The sequence below is a fragment of the Clavelina lepadiformis genome, chromosome 1 (assembly GCF_947623445.1).
Source record: "Clavelina lepadiformis chromosome 1, kaClaLepa1.1, whole genome shotgun sequence".
Lineage (NCBI taxonomy): Eukaryota > Metazoa > Chordata > Ascidiacea > Aplousobranchia > Clavelinidae > Clavelina > Clavelina lepadiformis.
In genome coordinates, this window is record NC_135240.1 from 5,940,555 (window position 1) to 5,964,840 (window position 24,286).

A 24,286-nucleotide genomic window follows, 5' to 3' on the forward strand; every position below is an offset into this window, starting at 1 on the left:
ATTTTTTGTATTTTGGCATATATTGTCGGCTCGGTAGCCGAGTGGTTCGGGCGCTGGTCTCGCAATACACCGCATCGTTTATTGTGGCCTAGCTTAAAAAAATAAAAATAAATAAAAAATTTTTGGCAATCGGAACTTAAACAAAGGCTATCTTGGCAACCGGGACTCGAGCGATGACGAATCATCACCGGGTATAAGTCGTGCAAAGACTTTTCTCATTCCGAGGATGAACATCATTATACCATACCTTTTTAATAGAAACTATTACCCTAATTTAGAACTATCTGCTAGGTGTTTTTAGTAGAACGAGCCGATATTTTGGGTACACAAATTGTAATTGTTGTGGCCCTTTTGTTATACCATACGATTCAAATATGGAGTAAATCTCTTCAATCAATCGTTTTATTTTTCGTCAAAAGTGTGATGGGGACGAAAAAATCAAGTCAGTTGTTCATCAGCATGTACTGATGAATGGGAAAAAGTGATAAAGCCGAAAAGGCTTAACCGCATTTGTATACTAAATTTTATCACCGCACCTGACTTTAGAAAACAAAAGTACCAATACCGATGGGATGACTGGTGAGGGTCCAATTAGACAACGAACACCAACAAAAAAAGTTCGCATATTTAAAACTCTGTTTGTTCGCCCACTTTACTTTTGTAAAGCATGCCAACTGTGTTAATCAGACATTGTTTGCCAGCTCAACTTACGTAGTGCCTATATTGGTCTGTATAACTGTATAGAAGAGTGCCCTAGCAATGCCGTAGTAGGTTACGCATTCCGCTGTTAAAAACAATTGCGTAGGCCTATAATCTGTAAGCGGCTTGGTTCATAGAATGGGCACCTAAGCAAAACGTTGATGTTAGTTTTTAATTGAATAGGCCTAGTTAGATTTAAATTAGAATAGTGTTTGTCAAACTCTTGTCCTTTTGGAACGATTGTTATAATAACTCTTGAAAGTCCGACCCTAGTTATACCTACGTATTTTGATTATCAAACTCGACTCAGGTCAAAGGTCCTAAATGTTCCAAAAATGCAAGAAGCATGCGTACAACTAGAAAGTACAGTCAAATCCGCTTAATTCGGACACTTTGGTTCCACTCACTTTTGGCCGAATTAAGCGGAGAAACGGCTTTGTCCGAATTAAGCGGAAAATCAATTGTTCGTTTCATGGTAATGCATAAAGGCAAAAAACGCATTTAAAATACTGTACTGTTGCGTAATAAATGAATTGCAGCTGCACTATACTGCAGTAACTGGCACTGATCGCATAAAACGTCTTCGTTTACTTTAGTGAGCAATTTCAATTTTCGTGCTAAACTTTTCTGTACAATTTTGTCCTACATTCCTACAAGATGGACGCAATTGTACCGAAGTAAAAGCGACTATGAAGCTGGCACGGCGTTATATGAGTTCATTGTCGATTGTTACTGCATCGATCGTCATTGTTTCACCATAATCACTCATAATGCAATTGAGTCTTGTCTTTAAACTAACGAAGTACTGTTTATTGTGTCATAACCTAACGATGGAATTGCGAACCTGTGTCCGAATTAAGCGGAGAATTGTCCGAATTAACAGGATTTTTTTACGTTCAATTTTTACTTTTGTTCCGTTCCTGAGCATTTTGGCCGAATAAAGCGGTTGTCCGGGTTATCCGGTGTCCGAATTAAGCGGATTCGACTGTATAGCAGTTTTCGACAAGAAATCGTGCGTGCAAAGACGAAAAAGTTGGCGTGATGGTATGAACGGAAGTCTCAATTCTGACGTTCAAATAACCAGTTTTAGTTTTTCTTTCTTTATTTGTTATAATTCAGCGTTATAATTGAAATATTTGGCATACACTTTGATGAATAGACCAGGTCTGCCTGCAGAGTAAGGTTGTTTTCAGTCAACCAAAAATGACAAGTGTAGTGCGCAAAAAAGCTCAGATGCAATGGAAGCGTGTAATTACACAGTAATGTACACACTACACAGTTTGACTTATTCAAACTTCAAGTCAATTGAAAATTGAGTGCACAGAAGTTCTGTACAAGTCATTAAGAGCAAAATAACACACACTAAATACGACACTGAAGCTAAAAAAAAACAGTATTGAGTGCACCTATGCAGTCTGGTGGCTATGGAGCATTTTAAAATACAATTTTCACACAGAAAATATACTATACCTAATTGTTAACAGGAAAAAGGCTTATTTAATACAGATTTTTCTGTTTTAATGTCTACAGGTTGTGGAATTGAATTTCTCGCAATCTGAGAAATAAAATTGAAATGATGTAGTTGTGGAAGTGCTGTTTTAATAATTAGGCATGCTTCACTTCTAACATGGTATCCATTTTGATATCTTTGACTCTGAGATGGATACTAACTTGTTGAATGATTTACTGGAATGTTCTGTTTGTCTTAAGCCTCTTGATGAGCAAAACAAGGTACCAGCAGTATGATTAATTTATAGTGTGTTATTTTTACTGCACACAACTAAGTCCATTGGTAGATTATTGAGGAATCTTATAGCTTTAAATTCTACAATTTTTTATTGATTGACTGTCGTATTTAAATCATAATTTCTATTCTCTACACTAGGTCCTACCTTGCCAACACACATTTTGCAAATCCTGCCTATTTTCCATTGTGAAGTCTCACAAGGAATTAAGATGCCCGGAGTGCCGAGTGTTGGTACGACATCGAGTGGAGGATTTGCCTTCCAATATTCTCCTCATTCGTCTGTTGGACGGAATCAAACTGCAGCAAGTTCAAACGCGAGTATCTTCAAGAACTGATGTACACGAAACAAGGCGACATTCTGGTAAAAAAAATTTTCCATATTGCATGTACATTTCATATATTGTTGAAAGAAATTTTTTATTACATATTTTCAATTTAATTTTCCGGAATTTTGCAGAAATATGTATATATATTTATTTTTTAGTGTTCTTTTTATGATACTTTTCATATGAATGTATGGACTTTACCAATGTATGAAAAGTTTTATCCTTAAATAGGAATTTTATTGTAAATAAAGTTACATGTACAGTATAAGAGTTTTTAGCTTGTGTAAAAACCATGTGCAAGCTTTTTGCATTCTTAGTATGTAGGTTTGATATTATCATAGTTCTATCAAACATTAAATAAACTTAATTGGCAGTATATCCAAGTCTTAATGACACATTCCATTTAGTTGAAGGTGTTCTCAGCGAACTAGCGTCAAAAAATAGTGGAGATAAAGATGGCGGGAATAAACTATCAAGGCATTCGGATCTCATTAGACCTTCGTCACTCCATGAGCGCGCCGGCAGCGAACCGGCCAGCAACAAAGTATGGCTGGCACTTTTTCTTAAAAAGAACTTGCATTATTTGTTAGCTTTTCTTGGCGGATGTTTTTTAAAATTGGTTCGATGCATGTGATGCAAATATTGCTAGTTTTCATAAAACTGGTTAAAGAAATAAACACTTAATTCTTGAAGGGAAATATATATTTTCATAATTAAAAGTTTCATTGATTACGATTCATCTAATTTTACAGGTAAGGATTACCACTCCACGCCCTGAGGCCCAGGCAATATTTCCTTATGAGTCAGCTCACCCTGGGTTGGTAGATAGGCTATTTGTTTTACCTGTATCAGTAGCTGATCAATCGATATCATAGTTTTTGATGCACATGTATAGACCTGACTAAGTTATTGTTATGGTCAATGAGATTTTGAGAAAATGTTACAAATTTGGTAATTATTACTGAAAATATTTCGCAAAGTTGTGTATCTATGTCTTAGTTTCAAGGTTATAGATTTAACTTTACTGCCAAGCTTTTTGTCTTGATAAAAATTGATCTATGAGTTTACCCTATAGGCCTATAAGATCTGATCAGAAAGATGAAAAGCCTGTAAGATTGTTGACTTGTCGCATAACTTTGCTTTCATATTGAGTTGTGGGGACGCCCGAAAAAAACACACTTCAGTGTTACTGAGTCAATATTTCCTTCAAACTTTCAACTTATGAAAAGCTTATTGTATGATTTAATAAAGGTTGAATTTTATTTGATCAAATACAGCGAAAATAATTTGCCAATTTAAAGTTTGCAAAAGCTGGCTTCATATGAAAGTTGCTTTTCAATCTTCTACAGTGGGATAAAGCAGTTGGTGTTTTTTATTAAACCACATGTTATATACACACTACATACATTAATTTATATCGGGTAGCCTTTTGGCTTCAAGTAATTCATCATTGCCTTGGGTTTGGTTTTCACAACACCTTTGATGGATGCTGGTTTGAGATGGTATGGTGGGAAAGGGATTTCACAATTTAATTCCTCTGTAAACTGATGTGTGCTGACTAATTCATTACAATCTGTCAAACACTAATCCATTGCACCTGTGATTTAAGCTTATTTCACCAATTGCTTGACTAACAATCTTGTTGGGACAACAGCCCACGTTTTTAACCACAAATACCTGTAGTGTACAAATGATAATGTAAACACAAATAAACCTGCAGAATAACCACAGTATTTATTCATCTGATAAGGTCATGTGAGAATGATGCTAAACTTGTAGCAAGCATTTGTTCAGCTGTGTTCCTAAGGTTTACCAAAAGTGCGTTTGTATGGCAATGTTAAGTGCAACACATGTATTCTGAAGATAATGTGGGCAATGTTATTGTGTTTCGTGGCTTCAAGAAAACGTAAACGTGAAATAATTTTATGTGGTTTTGAGAAACATGCATCAGGTTGTAATATAACAATTTCACTTATATATACTTAATATTTCATTCATCTTGACCTTTATCTGACCTTAGTTCATTGTATTTTGACTTGTACGGGAATCTGTTTTACCAGTTCAACAACTACATCATTGTTCTTTGTTATTTTTGTAACTTCCCCAGTTGTTTCTAAATCAAAGCTTTTCTCTCTGACATCAGTAGGGTTGTCTTTATGATGTCATCAGTGTTTTGAATTCCTTTCCGTATATCTTGTTGTGGTCTGGTAAGATGATACCAGTACCTTTCTAATTACTAAAAATTTTTAGACCATGTAAGTATTGTGCTTCACATCCTGTTTGACTGGAACAATTTTTCAGACGTTGCCAAGAGATTTGCCTGTGCTTTGTTATTCCCAAATATAGCCCCATGCCTTGTTTAAGCTCTTTTCAACCTGCTCCTCTCTTTTCAAATGTCTTACTATTTCTCTCAGCATGACTTTTAGTTCAAGAATATTAGAATTATTGATTGTTGTAAATGTATTACACAAAACTTTGTTGATATTTTAAGGTCGTACCCGTGATTTTTGTAATTAGAAGTATGGCATTTGTCTAAATTGTTTAGACATTTTTTCTGCATTTGTTTAGAATAGCAATAGTATTATTAAATTATCTAACGGCTCCATTTGTTATGTAGCGACTTATCCTTTGCGAAAGGTGACACCATACACCTTCTAAGAAAGATCGATGCCAATTGGTTGAGTGGAGAATGTCACGGTCGAACGGGCGTGTTTCCTCTCAGCTATGTGAAGGTCTGATGTTGTGGTGATAATTTTATTTGAACAATTGACGTTATTTTTACTAATTGTTATAAAACAATATCGATTAATGTTAGCTGGTAACTAGGCTTATTAGCCTACAATACCTTACAATTACAGCCTTCCTATCATGTAAATATTCCAAAGTGACTTAGTATCGCACTTGCCTACTGCTGTGTCATGCACATGGTTATTATTATTTTTGGTATATATGTAATAGGACTGGTAATGTTTTTGCAGCTTTGTGTTTCTCAATTTTTAATTGCCTTGGCCATAAGGGATTTATTAATTATTGAACATGGATTTAAATATTTTTTATTTGATCCATTCTATTTAAACCACGAGGCAATTTTTAACGGTTAAGCTGATTGATCATAGTACGTCATTAGCACACTGCTTTGGGTGACTTTTTCAAAAATCTTTTAATGTGTGGCCGCACACAATATGTTACTTTATGGTATCCTGTATTAAATCTTGTTGTAATTAATTCCAAAAGAAAGTTGTTATGACATGTGAAATGCGGTTGGTTTATGAGGACAAAATATTTTTTTATGCAAAAGTTTATACATTAACCATTAATTTATGTTTTTGTTTTTTTATTACTGGTATATATTATTTATAATTAATTTCCTTGTAAATGTTGACATTTTAGGACATATTAATCAGGCGATCAGTAAGAATTAAACCCCAATTCTTGTTGCTTGTCTGTTGTTAGATTGTCCACCCACTTCCAATTGAGAGACCTTACTGCACCGCGCTGTATGATTTTGAATCCGACCAAAATGAACCTGACAGGGACTGCATACAGTTTACAAAGGTATCTTTTTTGTTTACATTATCATCGTTTGGTGGGCACACAACAGTAAGTGTTATGTATTGGTGTGATGACGTTATAGAACGACAAAATCCTGGTGATACGTAAAGTTGATGAAAATTGGGCAGAAGGAATGCTCAAAGAGAAGATTGGAATCTTTCCACTCTCATTTGTAAAAGTAAGCCACAAGTCTCGCCATCAGCTATATATGGCAATGTGTACTGGTTATTTGCAGTATTATATATATTATACAGCATGTGCTTGGGTCATGTTTTTAAACTTATATTTGCTCGTACTTAACTATTTTGATGTTGCTCATTACTTGAGACTTGCCTGGCAAAAATAAGTTAAAAATAACCAAAGAATTTAATTTTAGCTCAGTGATGAAGCAAGGTTGCTCATTGAAGACATGAGTTCTCCACCTGAGCCAAAAGAAGAAAATCGGAGCCATAGGTCTGGAATAATAGGAGCAGCGGCCAGAAAACTCACCAGCACCAAACAAGGAGGGAAGAATGCAAAGAAACGACATTCCTTTCCCACTTTCCTTTCTGGTATTAAACTCTCAATTTTTAGTAATATGGAGAATTTTTTGCAGTAAAAGTTTCAGGCTGTATCAGTGTTCAATATTTTAGTATTCTTTTTATTGTTTCAAGATGAAAGCTTTGCTGTCTATGATAATTGACGAATGAAATAAAAATTATTTCAAGATAAAAATAAAGATGATTCTGTTCCTTCCACTTCCTATCGACACTCGATGGAGTTTGGGTTGTCCTCTAGCACCATAGAAAGCTCCTCCAGCAACTCTTCGAATCCAACCTTCCCTCCTCTGAAGAGTGAGGTTCCAACAACGTCTGCATCTTTACCTCCTCTTCACACTTCGCTGGATGCGCGACAGACACAAAAAGTTGACTCGCAGATTGTTAGCAGCGTCGTTAAAACAACAGAGAAGTTGGTTCCTGCACGTACCGGTACCCCAAAAGTTCAACCGCCGATTAATGTTACAACGACATCGAGTTCAAACAGTACAGCACTGCAGGTTTGTTTTCTTTTCTTTAATTTTTTCTTCGTATTTCTGTAACTTCCGTCATCCGACTTTTTGCTCATTTATTTTAGATTCAAAAACCAGCGGACCGTAGTAAGCCATCTGAGCGTTCATCCTCATCAACAAAAGCATCCGCCCACACCGCCTCGAAGCTTGTAACACCCGCAAAGATGTAAGTTGTAGAAAGTTAATCTTATTGCTTGCTTGTGCATTCATATACCTGCTTTTTCACTAACTTTGCTTTTCTTGTGGTGACAGTGTGACAGCGTCATACACCTACCAAGCCCTGAAGCCGGACGAGTTAGATCTTATCAAAGGAGACTCTTATTGCATCACAGAGGTTTGCAATGACGGGTGGTGTAGGGGTACCCATGTTCGAAGTGGGAAAGCCGGGGCATTTCCAGGCAATTATGTTAGCCCCAAACCTGTTATGGTCACGGCAGCTACAAAGTAAGCAGACAATATCTTTGTGATATCTTCATATGATAACTGTGTGCATGGTAGCTTTATGCAAACCAGAGCAGTGCAAATTACACGACCGTTCGATATTTTCCTTGATTATTCTACTATTTGCTCTGCTGACCCTTTAGTGGTTGGGACTGGTATTGTTTTGCCGTTTAGCTATTTCAGTTCCGTTTATCTCTAACCTGATATCCTTTAAGCATTTTGAGATATCAGTTGTTGTGTTCCCTGTTAAGATGGCTGTCTACCTCCTGTAATTAAATATTAATGAATTGCCTGATGCTGTTAGATTTATTATAACTATAACGTCTTTAAAATGGAAATCATATGTCCTATCACATGAATTATATATGTAGTCTGAATATTTCAAATTGTAATTTCTGCCTACTTATATCCTGCTTTTAAACATGGGATTGAAATCGCATTGTTTTTCACTCACATCATAAAACTGTATTCACAATTTCATTCTCCTTCCAGTTTTTACTTGTTGTTGTTTGCTGATGCGCATATTGGCAAGATAGCTGTGTTCTCAAGCATTTTCATCACTTAAAACGTCCTCAACGTTGATATATTTTTTCCTGTACAAGGTCATCTGCTTCTTCTCGGTCTTTTGGTGATCCATCGTCGGTTTCTGCGTCGGGGCAACTTGTACCAAATGTAAGTTTCGCAAAATTTTTAATTTCTTCTTTTTATACAGGCTGTGTGGTTGTCGCGAGCCTGGTTTGATGCTTATATTACCAGTACAGCAGCATTTTCAATGTCCTCATTCACGCCTCACTTATTTACTGACGTGTACTAAAATAAACATCGATATTCTTACTTGTTAAATTGTGGTATCATTGTGAGAAGTTACAATACTAATGGGTCATCTTCGTAATATAGACTATGGTCATAGCGCATGCATTTGTATGTACACTGTACAGTGTTTGTTTTAGGTTTCAACATAAGCGTACATAGAATATTTTCGAGGGGAAGGTCACGTGAGAATTTTTTACATGGATCACGAAAAGGGAGTGTTTTAACCCGGAAACCATCCCTTTCCTGCCCCAAATGGGTGTCAAACATGTAGTACAACATGACACATGTATTTTCGTATATCTGACACCTGTCTTACACCTGTAACAAATGCCAATGCTTCTTATGCGTTGGTCTATGATTAAATGCCGGGCCCTTTTCGTACCAGTTTCATTGTAGAAAGTGGCTCCTTCATTGCAATGCTATTGTCAAGATAACTTCAGACATGAAATTGCAGCTTATCATAGTTTGGTTATTTTTGTTTTTATCATATTAATTGAATTCAGTGAAAATAGCTTGGTATTTATTGGGGTCCCTATTTTCGTGATAAGCACAAATGTTTTCTTGCCACCATCATTAACATATTCTTATTCCCAGAGAACCTACGAACAGTACAGACAGCAGCAGCAACAGAAGGTGAACGACGCAAACAAAAGCAACCTCAACCCCACAACGGGTCAAACAAACCCAATTGTTCACAAAACGTCACCTTCAGCCAGTCCCAGGCCCACATCAGCCCCAATCAAAACTCGTCCTGTTCCGAGTAAACTCGTGCTGCCACCCAAGGCTGGTGGACCGGGTAACCCTAGACCAAGTTCCAGCACAGCTGGGGCAAAGTCGTCGGTTGAGAAGCCATCTTCAATCAGGTCGCCACCTCCTAGGCCCGTGGTGCCAGAAGTTTTGAAAGTTCGAAGTGATGGACAGTCCAGCAGTAACTCAAGTAAGATAACTCACCAAATGATGAGATAAATCCTCCCAATAATGCTTTGATTAAGAATATATAGGCATGTGGGAGCACTGACTAATAGTAATGTAGCACATCAGCATTTCACACAATGTCTATCAAGATTCGATGTACTAATTTAAACTAAAAAGAATTGAGAAACTAGATTAATTTGCTAGGTTTTTAACATAATAATCTGTAGACCAGGCACGGAAGACGAGCCCAAAGTCGCCAGCTTCTGCAGTTAAGCCCTTCGTGGAAGAGAAAGCTCGCAAGCGAGCAGTCGAAAAGGTTAGTGCGCCGACTAAAGTGGAACTTAGTTATAAACCCCGTCATTGGTAGAACAACCAGCCAGCAACAAGTCCATAATAATCCACCGTTGATCCAGTCTGTAGAGTATTGGTATCACTTAGCAACATGCTTTATTACTGGTCGCCACATTCAATGTTCAAATAACGCAGGACCGGCCGCGCGACAGACGAAACGTTCTTCGCAACATGATATCAGGAGGCGGAAAAGGAAAACCTAAAGTTCCCGTCCTTCCAACAACATCGAGGTAGGCGCTTACTGCTGTAACGGATAAATTGCTTAACGACAATTGATACATAATTGCAATGTGAACTAATTACTGAATTGGATGTCGTCAACACCTACTAGAAAGTATGCCGTATAAATTATGAGATGTCTATTGCCTGTAGTCCCCAGGCCGGTTCTTCCGGGTCACCAAGCACAGACGCGCATCAATCACGGCCGTCATCTCAAAATAAACCAAGCCCCAAGCCTCTGACTCGTGAAAAGTAAGTCTGCAAGGTTCTTCAGTAGATCCTCTTTCGATACTGCCTTACAGGCGAGCATCACTATGTTCATGTATATTTGAAGCTTGGCGGTAGACGTATGGATCAAATACAAACTTACAAGCTCATATATGAAGTCCTTAATGGTAGTTATGACGTAATAATCCTTCTTTAATGCTGTTACAGACGTGCATTTCTATACTTAGTCCAGCCACAGTTTCGAATTAGTCGTCCACGCTTTTGATTTTTGGTAAATCTGGTTTACTGTTACGTAGATATTACGCGATAATGAATTATCCTGCCAACGGGCCAGAGGAACTTAATTTAAAAGAAGGGGACCTGGTGATCGTGCACAATCGCAACTTGGACGGATGGTGCAGGGGCACTCATGTCAGTACGGGAAAAACAGGTCACTTCCCAGCCACGTTCGTTGAGAGAGTCACAAAAGATTTATGATAAAATTACTGCCGCTGAAACCTTTTTCGTCCAGGCTTACCCTCCTCGGGTGCTTTTTGGTTTGTCTTGTCTTTCTTTCACTAAATATTTGTGTTTAAACGATTGCTTTTCTAGCAAAGTATTTCCTTTTACAGTTTTACACGATCGGTGCCATTCGACCGCCTTTGGTCGACCTATTTATCATATATGTTCGATATTATTTTCACCATAAACAGCAATTGCCACAGTAGTAAATTACCCAAAGCCACGATGAAAATATACACTGTAGCTAGCAAGGTAAGTACAGTTACGCGCTTTCTACCTCCCAAAATGTGCACTTTTCAAAAAAATTTATCGCTTCATATATCGTCGTCTCGTGGTGAAATTTGCGCGCCAAAATATTACCCAATATTTGCTTCTTATTGGTCGTTAAATATTTAAAAATAGTACGATACCATCTCCCTGGTACAACCATAGGCTGTATGTCTGATAAGAACTTCTTACACTAGTCAAGTCTGTCCAAAATTACTACTCCTTCACATTTACAGTATGGTATGTGGGAAGTGTTTGGTACTCTGTGACGTCATCTATTATTATGACGTCATACTTCAATAACGTATTGCAATTGGATAGATTTACAAAGATTGGTTTGTTTCTTCACTTTTTTGTTCTTTCACGGTAACAATAGTTTATTTTCAGTATCTGTTTTGTTTTAGTCGTCGCAGCGTTATTTTTTATGAAATATTTTATTCCATGGCCGACGCGATTATTTTTTTCATGTTGCAATAAGTTTCAAAACAACTGAAGCCACTTTGTACCGCGTTACGGGCCAACTTCTGTTTTTTTAGTTTAATCAAAAACCACCAATGATGTTTTTTCTGTTGAATTAAAATCTCATTTCAATGAACGTCTTCAGTTGCCGTATGCAGTCTCTTTTCTCTTTTGCCAATACACGTTTCATGAAAATATTTAAGGTGACATTTCTTTGCTTCGGTCTACTTCACCAATAATGTTATTAAAAGACGCGAGATTGTTTTCACACAAGATGTAAACTCAAATTGTATCGACCAGAAGAGAACTAATCGTGTTCATCAGCTTTGTTCGTCGTCCACGACAAAGCCATTTAATTGAAATCACTTATTACTGCTTGCCACCACATCGGTATATGAGACGTGTTGCTGAAAAAACCTGTGATAGTTCTGCAGTAAACCTGTTATTTCTGTAACGGAAAATGGGTATATGGCACCTGAACTTGAGAGGTTGACCCATTCCACTACAATATTTACTTGTTGAAATGTTTATTGCGGGTGATGATATACGAATCTCATGAGGTCGTTGTCTGCTTTTCTCACCCACAGACTTAATTGTTCACCTTAACGAATTATAGTCTTGTGAAGATGAAAACAAAGTTGTCTAACTTGACACTGAACTTCTTCAAATTGAATTCAACAATGGTTACACAGGAATGACAACTGTATATACTGATTATATTGAAGTTTCTTTGAACAATTACATTTAGACAAAACATTGGCACAGCAACAGCATAAAGACGTCCATTTTACCGCGATTATCTTAGTAGACCTAAGACATTGAATAACTGTGAATAGTTCACGCAAGATAGGCAGGCACAATAATTATGTTACGAATTAAAACGGAAAGCAGGAAGTTATCGATACGCAATTTTATCTATCATTAACGATAGATAAACGATGTCTGAAAATAAGAATATTATATTGCATTCGGTTTGTATATTAGAACATCCCTTTATTATCGCATTTCCATTTGAATAGAATAGACACTAGTTTTAAGGTCATTCATTTTTGTGTAGAGGAGATAAATTAGTTGTTGAGGCGACATAAAAGTGAAGAATTCTTCTGATGTATAGAAACAGAACCACAAGATTAGAAGCAAAAGCGTGGTGGGATGGTGAGGTCAAAAGTAATCAATTAGTAGTTTCTTGGGTGCGCTTTATGCGTCACAAATGTAGCAATCTTTGCGACATCGATTACTTGTAAAGATGAGGAAAGTTTTGCAACAAATCACTGTAAACATGTCAGTAGAGGCCTATACTGTGGATAAATGCACAGAACCGCGGGCCGAGTGACTGATCTTTCTTACTGAATTTAATTTCAAAAACTTCATACAAACCATAATTTTAGCCTGGATGCTAGGTTTTCGATTCTAATCGATTATAATTATTATTGGCACAATTGGTTTTTGGAGCGAGGCAAGTAATTAAGTGACTTAATAAGGTTTCTTTTATATTGCATTGAAAGAAAACTGAATCATTTCGTGTGTAAGCCTGTATCGGTCTTCTTCCGGCGAATTCTAGTGGCTATGCTTCTATTACTTTCGTCAAAGCGAAGCCTAAAGAGAAATTTCATAACTTATTTTGGATTCCCTGTTAATGACACAGAATCGTGTGTGGACTGAAGCAGCTTGAAAGGAATCTAGTCATTATCTAGAATTTTTTGCTATGACTGGCTGGTGTGGCGCAGGCTGCCATCATGGTAGCTGGCATGGCGTCAGGAGGGTTTAGCCCCGCCTTGAAATATTTGAGTCTCTCCCAAATTTGTAGTCTATAAACATCAAGTAACCGTGAAAAAAATTTGATTCAATTTAGTTATTTTAAAAACAAAAAAATTGATTCAATTTAGTTATTTTATTTAGTTCAATGTAAAGTGATGCAACAGCAGTGCAAGTTGATGGCGGTTGAACCGTGTTAACCCACTAGTTAGTAAAATAATAAAAAATAAGGTGGCGGCACTCTGAGGTTATATTTATTTTTGATTCTTCTACACGACCTTTCGCAAGCATAGTACCACAGTAGCCATTAGAAGTCGAAGTTATCCCAATGGGCCATTGAACTTGTTCTCTGTTCAATTTACTATGCAGTGTCCGTTTGTTTTCCGCTGACGATGCAGCCTAATTAGTAATTGATTAAAACCGCCTTCTTTCATGCTTAGAGGTCGTCAGCGCAAAACAGCAGTAGTTAGTGTTTACCGCATCGAGCTATTAGCAGCTACTTCAGTAGATCCAGGTATAGTAGTTTAGTACATTGGTGTGAAGGTGACGATCATTCCTGCGAAGGAACCGTTTAGAACTTTAGATGAACTGTAATTTTCGTAACAATATTGGCTGAAGGCTACTGCATACGTAGAAACCAAGGCGAGAGTGCAGTGTCTACCCTTTAGCGACGCTGTCGGACACTAGTGCTTACAATATTATACGTGGAACTTTCGGAACGACCCTAAATAGTTTAAAAGTGCAAAATGTTGTTTTTGGCGTTAAAATTAAAGTTTGTATGCTTTTACACAGACATCTTAACATCCATTCCATTTTAATTGCATTCAGACACATAGACTGCAGTTTGCTTTTGCAATCACTAATGTTTTGTGGTTAAAAAATATTTTCGAAGCTTAGTGTGGGAACCCCTTTTAAAATTTGTTAAGCCCAGTCTGAAAGCGCAGGCTAGCTACGAGTTTGCATTGTACTTTTTAAATGAGTGGGACTGTGAGGTTAGAGCTATTTGTTCGGCTGAATATCCAGTCCATAAAAATATCCGCCATCATGGAAGCGGCTAAAAATCCCACAGCAACGTCGTCGTCTTTGTAATATTTGATTGGTACGTGGTAGGCTATATATGCGGGTTTAGTGGCCGTGCTAGTTGTTACCAGCAATTATTACCTTAATTATTTTCGAGTATGCTTTAAGCCTTTTCGGTTTTATCACTTTTTCCCGTTCATTAGCGCATGCAATAACAACTGGCTTGATCCTTTCGTTTCAACCGCGCCTTTGACGAAAAATAAAATATTTGCTTTGTCATCAAATTTAAAAATGTTGTTATTGCAGGTCTACTGTATTAAAGTTTAAAGTTGACGTTTAGACATTCTTTGGAATGTCTGTAAAAATTTGATCCAGCATCAAACATTTGTACTATGAACTAAGTCACTTGATTATGTTATAAAGTTAACCGGGATAAGTTGGTGAAAAAACTGGTCAAATGTCAAAAGAGATTAAGTTATAAGATATCATTTCAAGTTTAATTTTTTATCCTGTTAAAAAAATCAAACGTGTCTTTGATGTTAATAAAAATTTTTCTACTGTTTTTTACCTCTGGCATTCGTTTTTTGTACGAGTCGTAAATCCTAACGCTTTGCTCCCAACGATATTATCTACTTCCCCTACAGTATAGGCGACATAGCCTGATGCATGCTCGTAATAACTAAGCTTACTATTTAAGGATTTCTAATCAGTTACGAGAGAAAAAGAAAAGTTCCGCTAGAATCAAGTTTCAGTTCAGTTGTTTCATGAAAAGCATCTCTTGATCCATATGAAAACGGAATGTATAAACATATCTGAAATATGCTATACTGGAACCTCTTTAAAAATATAAACGAGGCTAGACGTTTAACTTTCTTATGTGGTTCAATGGCGAGAGATTACTGCATTTATAGTGAACAACTGCTGGTAGAAATATAATAGCATGTGACGCAGGCAAAAGCTCTTGTTTTACCTGCAGGCTATACGAAGTGAAGGTTGATAGAACGTATTATAAATATTCGATAGAATTGCCAGAACATAAAACAGAGTACGCTAAAGTGTACTTCATCACAACAGCTCAGAGTGAGATTTGTTAAAACCATCAAGAAAACAGATACTTTTAGCCCTGAAACTTTTCCAGCGAAAAAAGTAGGCTAGTCTGTTTAGCATTTTAGCTAATTGGTTTTCAAGTAGATTTTTTCAAGGTTTGATTCAAGATTTTTTCCTTGAATCAAGTTTTTGAGGATTGTCATATACCCATTATAATGGGTATTAATGTTGACAATTAATAATTATTCATTTACCTACCATGCTACAAAGAAAGAAAGATATTTGTTATGGTCATAAGTTATTAACTGTTTTTACTTAAAGATGGTTCCAAAAACAGTGTTTTTGTTTCTTACTCTGCTATCCGCCATTGTTGTATTTTGTTTGCTTTTCTTTCATTTATCAGTCGACCAGGACGAACTAGTGCCTCTAAAACCAGTGGAAAAGACTAAGGATGGTTCTGAGAAAAAACAGCAGGTAGATTTTCTTATTGGAAACCGCAGTGTCCCGTTAATTTTGTTCTGGAATCGACCCTGGTTTGTTGAGTCTGAGGGTGTTAGCGAAGGGACAAAATTCGGAATCTGTGATTCGACGTATGACCGAGGCAAACTAATGGAGGCAAAGGCAGTTGTGTTTCATCACACCGTCATTAGTCCGGACGATTTGCCATGGCAGGACTATAGGTGGGTACGACTGCGAAAATGACTAACTAAGCAATGGAAGGTATCAACTGAATGTCGTTGGTGCATTTTCGTAGCCAAAATCAAACCAATCGATGTTTAGATTAGACGATAAGATTAAAAAATAAGGTTTTATTACTTGCGAAAGTGGAGACTAGTAATAAACTGAGTTAACTTACTGTAGGATATAATCTATGGACTATATAGGAACTGTACTCACCAAGAAACTGTAGAGATGCAACGTGAAAATTTCGCCGTATACAGTAGAAAGAATTTCTGTTTGTTCATAGATCTGTCCATGTTTTCACTGCTTACAGAAATCCAGAGCAAGTATTTGTCTGGTGGTCAGCAGAAGGTCCGGCAGTTTTACAACTGGAAGGAGTAAATTTGCCAGCCTTTGATGGATTCTTTAACTGGACGATGACGTACAGAAGAGATGCTGATGTAATTCAACGCTACGGATATCGCGGTGACATTTTAAATTCTGTGACGAAAGGAAAGAAGGCAGTTGATGACGTAATTGCTGCAAAGACCTTCTTAGCTGTGAGTATCGTCTTGTCTATAATAGGTAACATTTCAGGAGCATGCACAAGAATAGGGATGATTTTAAATATCTTATTACTTGATTACTTTTACAAACATCAAAAAATACTAAGATTTCCATGTTGCTAATCTATTACTCGTCACAATTTCAGGCTTGGATCGTTGGTAAATGTGATCATACGCCTGGAGCCAAGATGCGAATGAAACTGGCCAACGAATTGAAGAAAGCTGGATTGGAATTCACAGGATACGGAAACTGCTTCGACCACCCCTTAGACCGTGGTTTAACTATATCTGAAGTTTCCAAATACAAGTTTTACTTTGCTTTCGAAAACGCTCTACATTGCACTGATTACATCACTGAAAAGTTCTGGCGCAACGCGCTGCTTAGCGGTTCGGTGCCAGTGGTCTGGGGTCCAAGAAAACAGGATTTGCTGAGAATTGCACCACTGGATTCGTTTATATTTGTCGAAGATTTTGAGTCGGCTGAAAAACTGAGCGAATATTTGATGTTTTTGGACAAGAACGAAACAGAATATAGAAAGTATTTCCGCTGGAGGGAGGACGAGAACATGACAGATGAGAAAATGATTGAATTAACAAAACAACGATATCCTGGTTTGGATGTAGCGGTCCCGGTAGAAGGAATTTGCGAGAAACTGTTGACAAATATAGAAACAAAGGTTGTTTATTCTTTGAAATCTGACGTTTGGGACCGAAATCCAATCGAATGCTTCGATATATGAATTTATGAAGTGCCCATTTTCATTTTTCGTTTCTATAAAACAACTGTGAACGGTTGCGTCGCTCTAGCTTTCACAAATAACGCTCATTGTGACCGCCAGTTATGTTTGTCATAATCGACTTTGGTGACCATTTTGCGGAATAAGCTTTACGTTGACAGAATAATGCAATAAACACATAATACAACTGTTTTGGCGAACCAGCGCATTAAAGGTTGTTTTGGTTGTTCTATGGATTTGTATCTTTAAAGCTACGTCACATTTTTACGTCATGAAACTCCTACGGTTACATTTTATCAACAAAAATCGAACAAACCGGAATTGATGTTTTACTTTCTGTTAGTCAAAGCTTACAGTAAAAATGTTTCATTTTATGACCACAGTCGAGCCATGGTAACGATTTTTTGAGTTGTTTTATGGACTTGGAAATATTGCTTCACGATTACCACCCAAGCCTTGAAAAGTATATGACAAGTAACCCATGACTTCGTAACAATACTCCTAAAAGAACGATTAAAAATCGAGTAGCCAATACACCCTTCAATTTAGACTAGAAAATGACTATTTCACCGAAAGTTGGTCACGCAACTGACTTGACTTGTATTTTGATCTTTAAAAGAGTTGACTTGTGTTAACGTGGAAGTTTCGGTTGCTTGACTCGAGTCACAACCCTGATTATAGTAGTTCAAGTCGCTCTATAGAACCTGTTTGTTGTTTGAGGAAAACATTCTTCAATAATTACACTGCAGCATTTTTTATTCATACTGAACGTGCAAAAACGTCACTTTACCCTTTCAAGACTCTCGGGACATATCTCCCGCTAGATAGCGTGCGCGGACTGTTAGTTCAGATTTGTCCCAAAAACCCACGGTACATCGACTTCTCCGGTTTTTCGAGCTTTATCAGATTTTCGCATTACGTCATGTTACGGTGTTTCGATCTGTGATATTGCAAATATGTTGAAGTAAAAACATTGAAAAAAGAACTGAGGAGTGAGATGAAACAAGGTCTTTAAAGGGTTAAATATTATACGCATAAATCCATCACGAGTATTCATGAAGCACCTCTTATACTAGTAACAACGTAGAACGAAATGTTAATCATAAATTGAATGTTTTTGTAAATTGATATCCTTTACGACTTGGACTTGGTGAACATAACTGACTCGACTTATATCACAACAATTAAGACTTGTTCCAATGGCTTATGTTGAAAGCGGCTAGGTTACGTGAAGTGTGCGAGCAACAGTGCTGTAAAAAGCTGTACGTTTATTATCCAATTTCTGTCAAATTCTTAAAATGGCAATAACGCAGAAGCCTCGTCGCATGGCGGTCACTAGAGCATTGCCGTCTACATAAAATAGCATTTTGATAAACTTGTGATAATAAGGGGATATTATAGTATACAGATCGAATACAGTGTAGGATTCTTGTTTTCGGAAATATGCTTTACGAAGCATGGTATTGTTTGCCGATGACTTCCTGTTTTCCGTTTTAATTCGTAACACAAATGTCGTATCTGCCTATCTTGCGTAAACTATTCACAGTTATTCAATGCATTAAGTCTACTAAGATTATCGCTGTAACATGGACGTCTTTATGCTGTTGAAGTGCCAATGTTTTGTCTAAATGTATTTCTTCAAAGAAACATCAATGTAATCAGTATATACAGTTTTCATTCCTGTGCAAACATTGTTGAATTCAATTTGAAGAAGTTCAGTATTAAGATAGACAACTTTATTTTCAACTTCATAAGATAATAAGCCGTCAAGGTGAACAATTAAATTTGAGGGTGAGAAAAGCAGACAACGACCTAGACTCATATATCATCACCCGCAATAAACATTTCAACAAGTATTCATTGTAGTGGAGTGGGTCAACCTCTCAAGTTCAGGTGCCAAATACCCACTTTCCGTTACAAACTAGTTGGAGCAGAATGTGGGCCACGTATCTTATTATAAAAGAACTGCGTGTAACCCAAGCTGCAGTAGATAGGGACTAATCAAAGTTTGATCGCTTTATGTTCTCGCTTGTTTTAAATATAACTAGTTACAAGAAATGATCATGTATCCTGGATGCGTCATGAAAGTTAGTGTCGCCAACTTCTAAGAGTTTTCAGTTTGAGAAAAGATTGTGGTATAGACGAAAAATTACGTTATTACGATAGCAATTTGCTAAACAATCATTTATTGCTTTCCGATTGAGAAAAAAGACTTTCTTTAAGGTTTATAAGTGTTAATTGTACTTGCCTACATGTATATGGACAGAAAACGAGTTTTTTTCTTGCTTACGGTGCTGTCCACTTTTCTCGTGCTCTATGTCGCTTTCGTACCTTTGCCAGTAGACCAAAAGAAAATGTTGCCAATGAAATCAAAGGTGAGGTCAGCAAGGAATTGGACCGAACAAGCAACTCAGGCAAATAAGCTCAGTGTAAACCGCAAAGCCCCTTTAATTCTGTTCTGGGATCATCCCTGGTTTGTCAAGGCAGAAGGCTGCAGAGAAGGGAAGAAATTTGGAATTTGCGATTCGACGTATAACCGTGGCAGACTGAAGGAGGCAGATGCAGTCGTGTTTCATTACACCGTCATTAGACCTGGCGACCTGCCATGGAAGCTTTACCGGTGGGTGAGGCTGAAAATGTGTCAAGTCATGGCAGTCAAAAACCGACAGGCGCACATGTGATAGACTAAACGTCACACATGTTAAAAACTTTGGACAATAAAACATTCCTGAATAACATATTTTATAAAAGAAAAACGAACGTATATTGTTTCATCTTTGTATTTGCGAAATTTGCGTACCGCAACAAGTAGCGGTAATTTCAAGTTTAACGTCGAAAAAACAGTAAGAAGGTTTAGCTCGGTTCAATGTTGGCTGTTTTTTTCTTGCATTGAATCATGCTTTTACTGCTTACAGAAATCCAGAGCAAGTATTTGTCTGGTGGTCACTAGAAGGTCCGGCAGTTTTACAGCTGGAAGGAGTAAATTTGCCAGCCTTTGATGGATTTTTTAACTGGACGATGACGTACAGAAGAGATGCTGATGTAATTCAACGCTATGGATATCGCGGTGACATTTTAAATTCTGTGACAAAAGGAAAGAAGGCAGTTGATGACGTAATTGCTGCAAAGACCTCATTAGCTGTGGGTAATTTATATAGACCTGTAGCATTTCAGAAGTAAACACGAAAAATGTAAAAGCGAAAGATTTTTTCAATTGCGTTGGCTGAGTCTTGACTGATACAACCGTGTAAAAAAATATCGTGATCTTTTTCAATTATACGTCAAATTTTCAGGCTTGGATCGTTGGTAAATGTGGAAACGCCTGGAGCCAAGATGCGAATGAAACTGGCCAACGAATTGAAGAAAGCTGGATTGGAATTCACAGGATACGGAAACTGCTTGAATCGCCCCTTAGACGGTAGTTTAACTATATCTGAAGTTTCCAAATACAAGTTTTACTTTGCTTTCGAAAACGCTCTACATTGCACTGATTACATCACTGAAAAGTTCTGGCGCAACGCGCTGCTTAGCGGTTCGGTGCCAGTGGTCTGGGGTCCAAGAAAACAGGATTTGCTGAGAATTGCACCACTGGATTCGTTTATATTTGTCGAAGATTTTGAGTCGGCTGAAAAACTGAGCGAATATTTGATGTTTTTGGACAAGAACGAAACAGAATATAGAAAGTATTTCCGCTGGAGGGAGGACGAGAACATGACAGACGAGAAAATGATTGAATTAACAAAACAACGATATCCTGGTTTGGATGTAGCGGTCCCGGTAGAAGGAATTTGCGAGAAACTTTTAAGAAACGACAAAACACAAGTCATTGGTTCCTTGAAGTCTCAATTTTGGGATCGAAATCCAATCGAATGCTCTAAAATATAAGTGTTTTAAGTGACCGAGCAGGTAATTGTCTTCAACACCTTGAGTTTTTATTACAGTTTTAAGTCAAGCGATGTGGTAAATGTTATAAATATCCTTTTTGTTTTTGCAAAGTTATTGTTCTGCAAGTGGCATTGGTGTACCGTGTTTCACCACCGCGATTATCCAAACTCCATAATAAGAATCCTAGCTATAGCTAGGTTCTAGAACCATTTTTAGAATTCTTCAGTTTTATTCAATAAGCTGGCTAATGCTCAAAGGTTGAAAATTCTCTGAAAACTTTACAATTATAGACAAGTTTAAATTTTAATTTTTTATCTGGGATATGAACAATAGGGTGGGGTTAAAAAATGTGTTTTTGGAATTTTGTTTTTATCCGTACATATTTCTTGTAGTTATTGACTCACTGACCATAAAAAATGCTATTTTTGGGAACTTTACGCTTTTTCTCCATCCCTCCATTTTGAATAAAAAAATCAATTCTTGGTAAAAATTGTAAAAAATCGCTTCTGACTCCAAAACTGTACAAGCAAAACCAATAATATTCTCCAGAAATATTGGCTAGGGTTGAAGACACTAGACCTATCATATTTCACAATTAACAGTATTGAAAAACAGTTTCCGCTCTAAAAATAAATAAATTCTTCGTTATAATCGGAGTGTATTTCCATGCTGTAGACTGTAGAGTAGTGGTTCCCAAACTTTTTCAGCTTGTGGCACACTAGAAAAATTAGAAAACGCTCGCGGCACACTAGAAAAATTAGAAAACGCTCGCGGCACACTTACAAGAGAAGAAATGTTGCTTTAAAAAATTACCCTACTCTATCAACAATGCTATAATTGGTTTCATCGTCACATGTGCTTATTTCTCAGCTATTGAAGCAGCTAGAAAGCTTTTAAGTCGCATATGCTTGTCTGCATGCCTTATTTTAAATATTTATAAGTTCTTTTCCAAAATTCCAAAAAGATTCGCGGCACACCTGAGAATCTGTGGCGGCACACTAGTGTGCCGCGGCACACAGTTTGGGAATCACTGCTGTAGAGTATAGACAATCTATTAGCACTTACATTGTTTGTCCCTTCAGTTTAACTCGGTTCTTTCAGTCAATAGAACTTTTTGGAGGTTTTGGTAACCAATTTTGTGCCTCCTGAAGCCGAAGTGGAGTCTTTGCTGGCTCATAAACCCAGGATCCATTGACGCGCAAGCTCACAACAGCAATTACGATTCCGCGCCACATGCTCACACTATAATTCGTGTTGGTTCTGCACAAGCACTTGTGGCAGACAAACATTTTTTGCAACTTTTATACGTGTTTAAGTTGTACACTTCGCAATTGCGCGAACTGAACTTATAAAATTACATGTGGTATCTTAGTCAAAAATGCGCCTTGGCGTTCACTTAACTGCTGAATCCACGTTACGTCCAATAACCAAACTTTAATGAGAATAGGGTGGCTTAATTACAGCAAACAGTAAATGACAGTTTTCTAAAAACACACGTGTATCTTATAATAACAAACTATACGGTAACATAAATCCGGGCTACAGAGTATGACAGTTTTTCGCAAGATCTTGGGTGCGTCAAACAACCGAAAATGACAAGTGCGGTACACAAAAATGCTCAGACGCAATCGAATTGTGCACTTAGGTGCGCAATTACACCGCAGTACACTGAAGTTCTGGCCAAATTATTAAGTGCAAAATAACCCCCTTGTACGGCAATGAAGCTCATCAAAAGCAGTATTGAGTGTACCTAGGCCAGACTCTGCAGTCTGGACATAAATACAATAAAAAAGCATATAAGCTACTTAGTACTCACCTAATCATTTCGGCGCAAGTTGTCGACCAAGTAAACAGTCTTAATTAGGAATACTACACATTGAAGAAACCAATTGGCATAATGATGCACACAGAATTCTACCTACCTACCTGCTTGCTAACCATAGCTACTCTGTCATATAGAGTGAACACTTACTGAACACACAATAACCGGTGCTCAACGTAACAATCGCAAGATCAGTTCCCGCCAGTTTATTATGATGCAATGCAATTATTGTGTAACAATCTTGTTTACGTTTGCTGTGAACTGAGTTGTTATTTATAAAGGATTACAAATTTTACAAAACGTTGAATTCGTACGAAATTAAGCAGTATATATACTTAGTATATATAGCATTTTATTTTGTTTTCTGCAGGCGGCCTGACATATTTAAGTAAGCCTGTAGACTATATGTTGTGCTTTGTGAGGTCATACTCTACTCTTTATGGTTTTAACTTCATTTCAAAAACAAGCAAATTCCGAAGAAGTCAAATATGTATTACTTCTACACTTGATTAACGTAACAAATAACTACACACCAGGTAGCAGCAGTAACGATTCTAAAAATTGAATGGTTCATTACCTGACCACGCAACGTCGCTAACGGCTTGCTCTACTCAGAAGCCCGTTTCTCGTCAGTCGGCAGCGTGACGTAACGGTACGTCCTGGCTATTTTCGCTAAAAATAGACGAGAGAATAAACTTTTCTCCTAAAGTGAAAGCGTAGTTTCGGTCTCAGCGCTCTCTCGTTTCCAAAAGGTCTAAGAAAGGTGTTGCTGCGATATTTTGCCAAAACGTTAAAAACTGCCTATTTAACTGTTTTAAGTCTTACAAAAAGATTTATTATACAGACATTGCTAAACTGATTTCGGCTAAGTTCAATTATCCACGTAATCTTTGCTCGCGTTTATTTGATACTTTGTTTGCGATACTTCGCTTTTTATAAACTTATACGGTCTATATATGATAAAAACTTTTTAACAGTAAACACTATATAACAAAATGAATAAGAAAATGTCACTTTTTAGATGGCTTGGTTTTGTTTTAGGGAATTTCCCATTTGTAAAACTGTCCAAAAAGGCTCGGCTTAACCAAGAATAGGCTAGTTATTGGAACTGACCGAAAACCGTATTATTCGTTTACTCCTTTCAATAAACTTGCTTTAATCAATGCTTTTGCTTCACACAACATCACTTTAGAGCAAGCACTTGTTACAGAAACGGCACGCGGCAACG

At 37.2% G+C, this 24,286-nt stretch overlaps 3 protein-coding genes across 3 annotated transcripts; all 3 read left to right on the forward strand.

The window, feature by feature from the left end:
* The first annotated feature begins 2,233 nt into the window (after positions 1 to 2,233).
* On the forward strand, positions 2,234 to 11,763 carry LOC143447484 (E3 ubiquitin-protein ligase SH3RF1-like). Its single transcript, XM_076947612.1, has 17 exons — positions 2,234 to 2,430; positions 2,585 to 2,807; positions 3,180 to 3,316; positions 3,525 to 3,589; positions 5,390 to 5,504; positions 6,226 to 6,327; positions 6,407 to 6,502; positions 6,701 to 6,875; positions 7,032 to 7,360; positions 7,438 to 7,538; positions 7,625 to 7,816; positions 8,416 to 8,485; positions 9,221 to 9,563; positions 9,769 to 9,857; positions 10,028 to 10,122; positions 10,265 to 10,363; positions 10,636 to 11,763. Exons 1-17 carry the CDS (start codon positions 2,359 to 2,361, stop codon positions 10,814 to 10,816), a joined length of 2,484 nt encoding a protein of 827 aa, XP_076803727.1. The 5' UTR covers positions 2,234 to 2,358; the 3' UTR covers positions 10,817 to 11,763.
* Positions 11,764 to 15,119: 3,356 nt separating this feature from the next.
* LOC143469211 (4-galactosyl-N-acetylglucosaminide 3-alpha-L-fucosyltransferase FUT6-like) lies at positions 15,120 to 17,583 on the forward strand. The gene is made up of 3 exons (XM_076966827.1): positions 15,120 to 16,068; positions 16,383 to 16,608; positions 16,761 to 17,583. Exons 1-3 carry the CDS (start codon positions 15,710 to 15,712, stop codon positions 17,352 to 17,354), a joined length of 1,179 nt encoding a protein of 392 aa, XP_076822942.1. The 5' UTR covers positions 15,120 to 15,709; the 3' UTR covers positions 17,355 to 17,583.
* Positions 17,584 to 18,958: 1,375 nt separating this feature from the next.
* Positions 18,959 to 21,879, forward strand: LOC143448918 (alpha-(1,3)-fucosyltransferase 7-like). The gene is made up of 3 exons (XM_076948860.1): positions 18,959 to 19,971; positions 20,267 to 20,527; positions 20,618 to 21,879. Exons 1-3 carry the CDS (start codon positions 19,604 to 19,606, stop codon positions 21,234 to 21,236), a joined length of 1,248 nt encoding a protein of 415 aa, XP_076804975.1. The 5' UTR covers positions 18,959 to 19,603; the 3' UTR covers positions 21,237 to 21,879.
* Positions 21,880 to 24,286: the final 2,407 nt, after the last annotated feature.

Coding starts and splice junctions, on each gene's coding strand:
- LOC143447484 (XM_076947612.1), top strand. CDS start 2,359: ATGGATACTAACTTGTTGAATGATTTACTGGAATGTTCTGTTTGTCTT. Junction 7,361..7,437: donor CAAACAGTACAGCACTGCAG/GTTTGTTTTCTT, acceptor CATTTATTTTAG/ATTCAAAAACCAGCGGACCG. Junction 9,858..10,027: donor GCAAGCGAGCAGTCGAAAAG/GTTAGTGCGCCG, acceptor CAAATAACGCAG/GACCGGCCGCGCGACAGACG.
- LOC143469211 (XM_076966827.1), top strand. CDS start 15,710: ATGGTTCCAAAAACAGTGTTTTTGTTTCTTACTCTGCTATCCGCCATT. Junction 16,069..16,382: donor TTGCCATGGCAGGACTATAG/GTGGGTACGACT, acceptor CACTGCTTACAG/AAATCCAGAGCAAGTATTTG. Junction 16,609..16,760: donor CTGCAAAGACCTTCTTAGCT/GTGAGTATCGTC, acceptor TCACAATTTCAG/GCTTGGATCGTTGGTAAATG.
- LOC143448918 (XM_076948860.1), top strand. CDS start 19,604: ATGTATATGGACAGAAAACGAGTTTTTTTCTTGCTTACGGTGCTGTCC. Junction 19,972..20,266: donor CTGCCATGGAAGCTTTACCG/GTGGGTGAGGCT, acceptor TACTGCTTACAG/AAATCCAGAGCAAGTATTTG. Junction 20,528..20,617: donor AGACCTGTAGCATTTCAGAA/GTAAACACGAAA, acceptor AATATCGTGATC/TTTTTCAATTATACGTCAAA.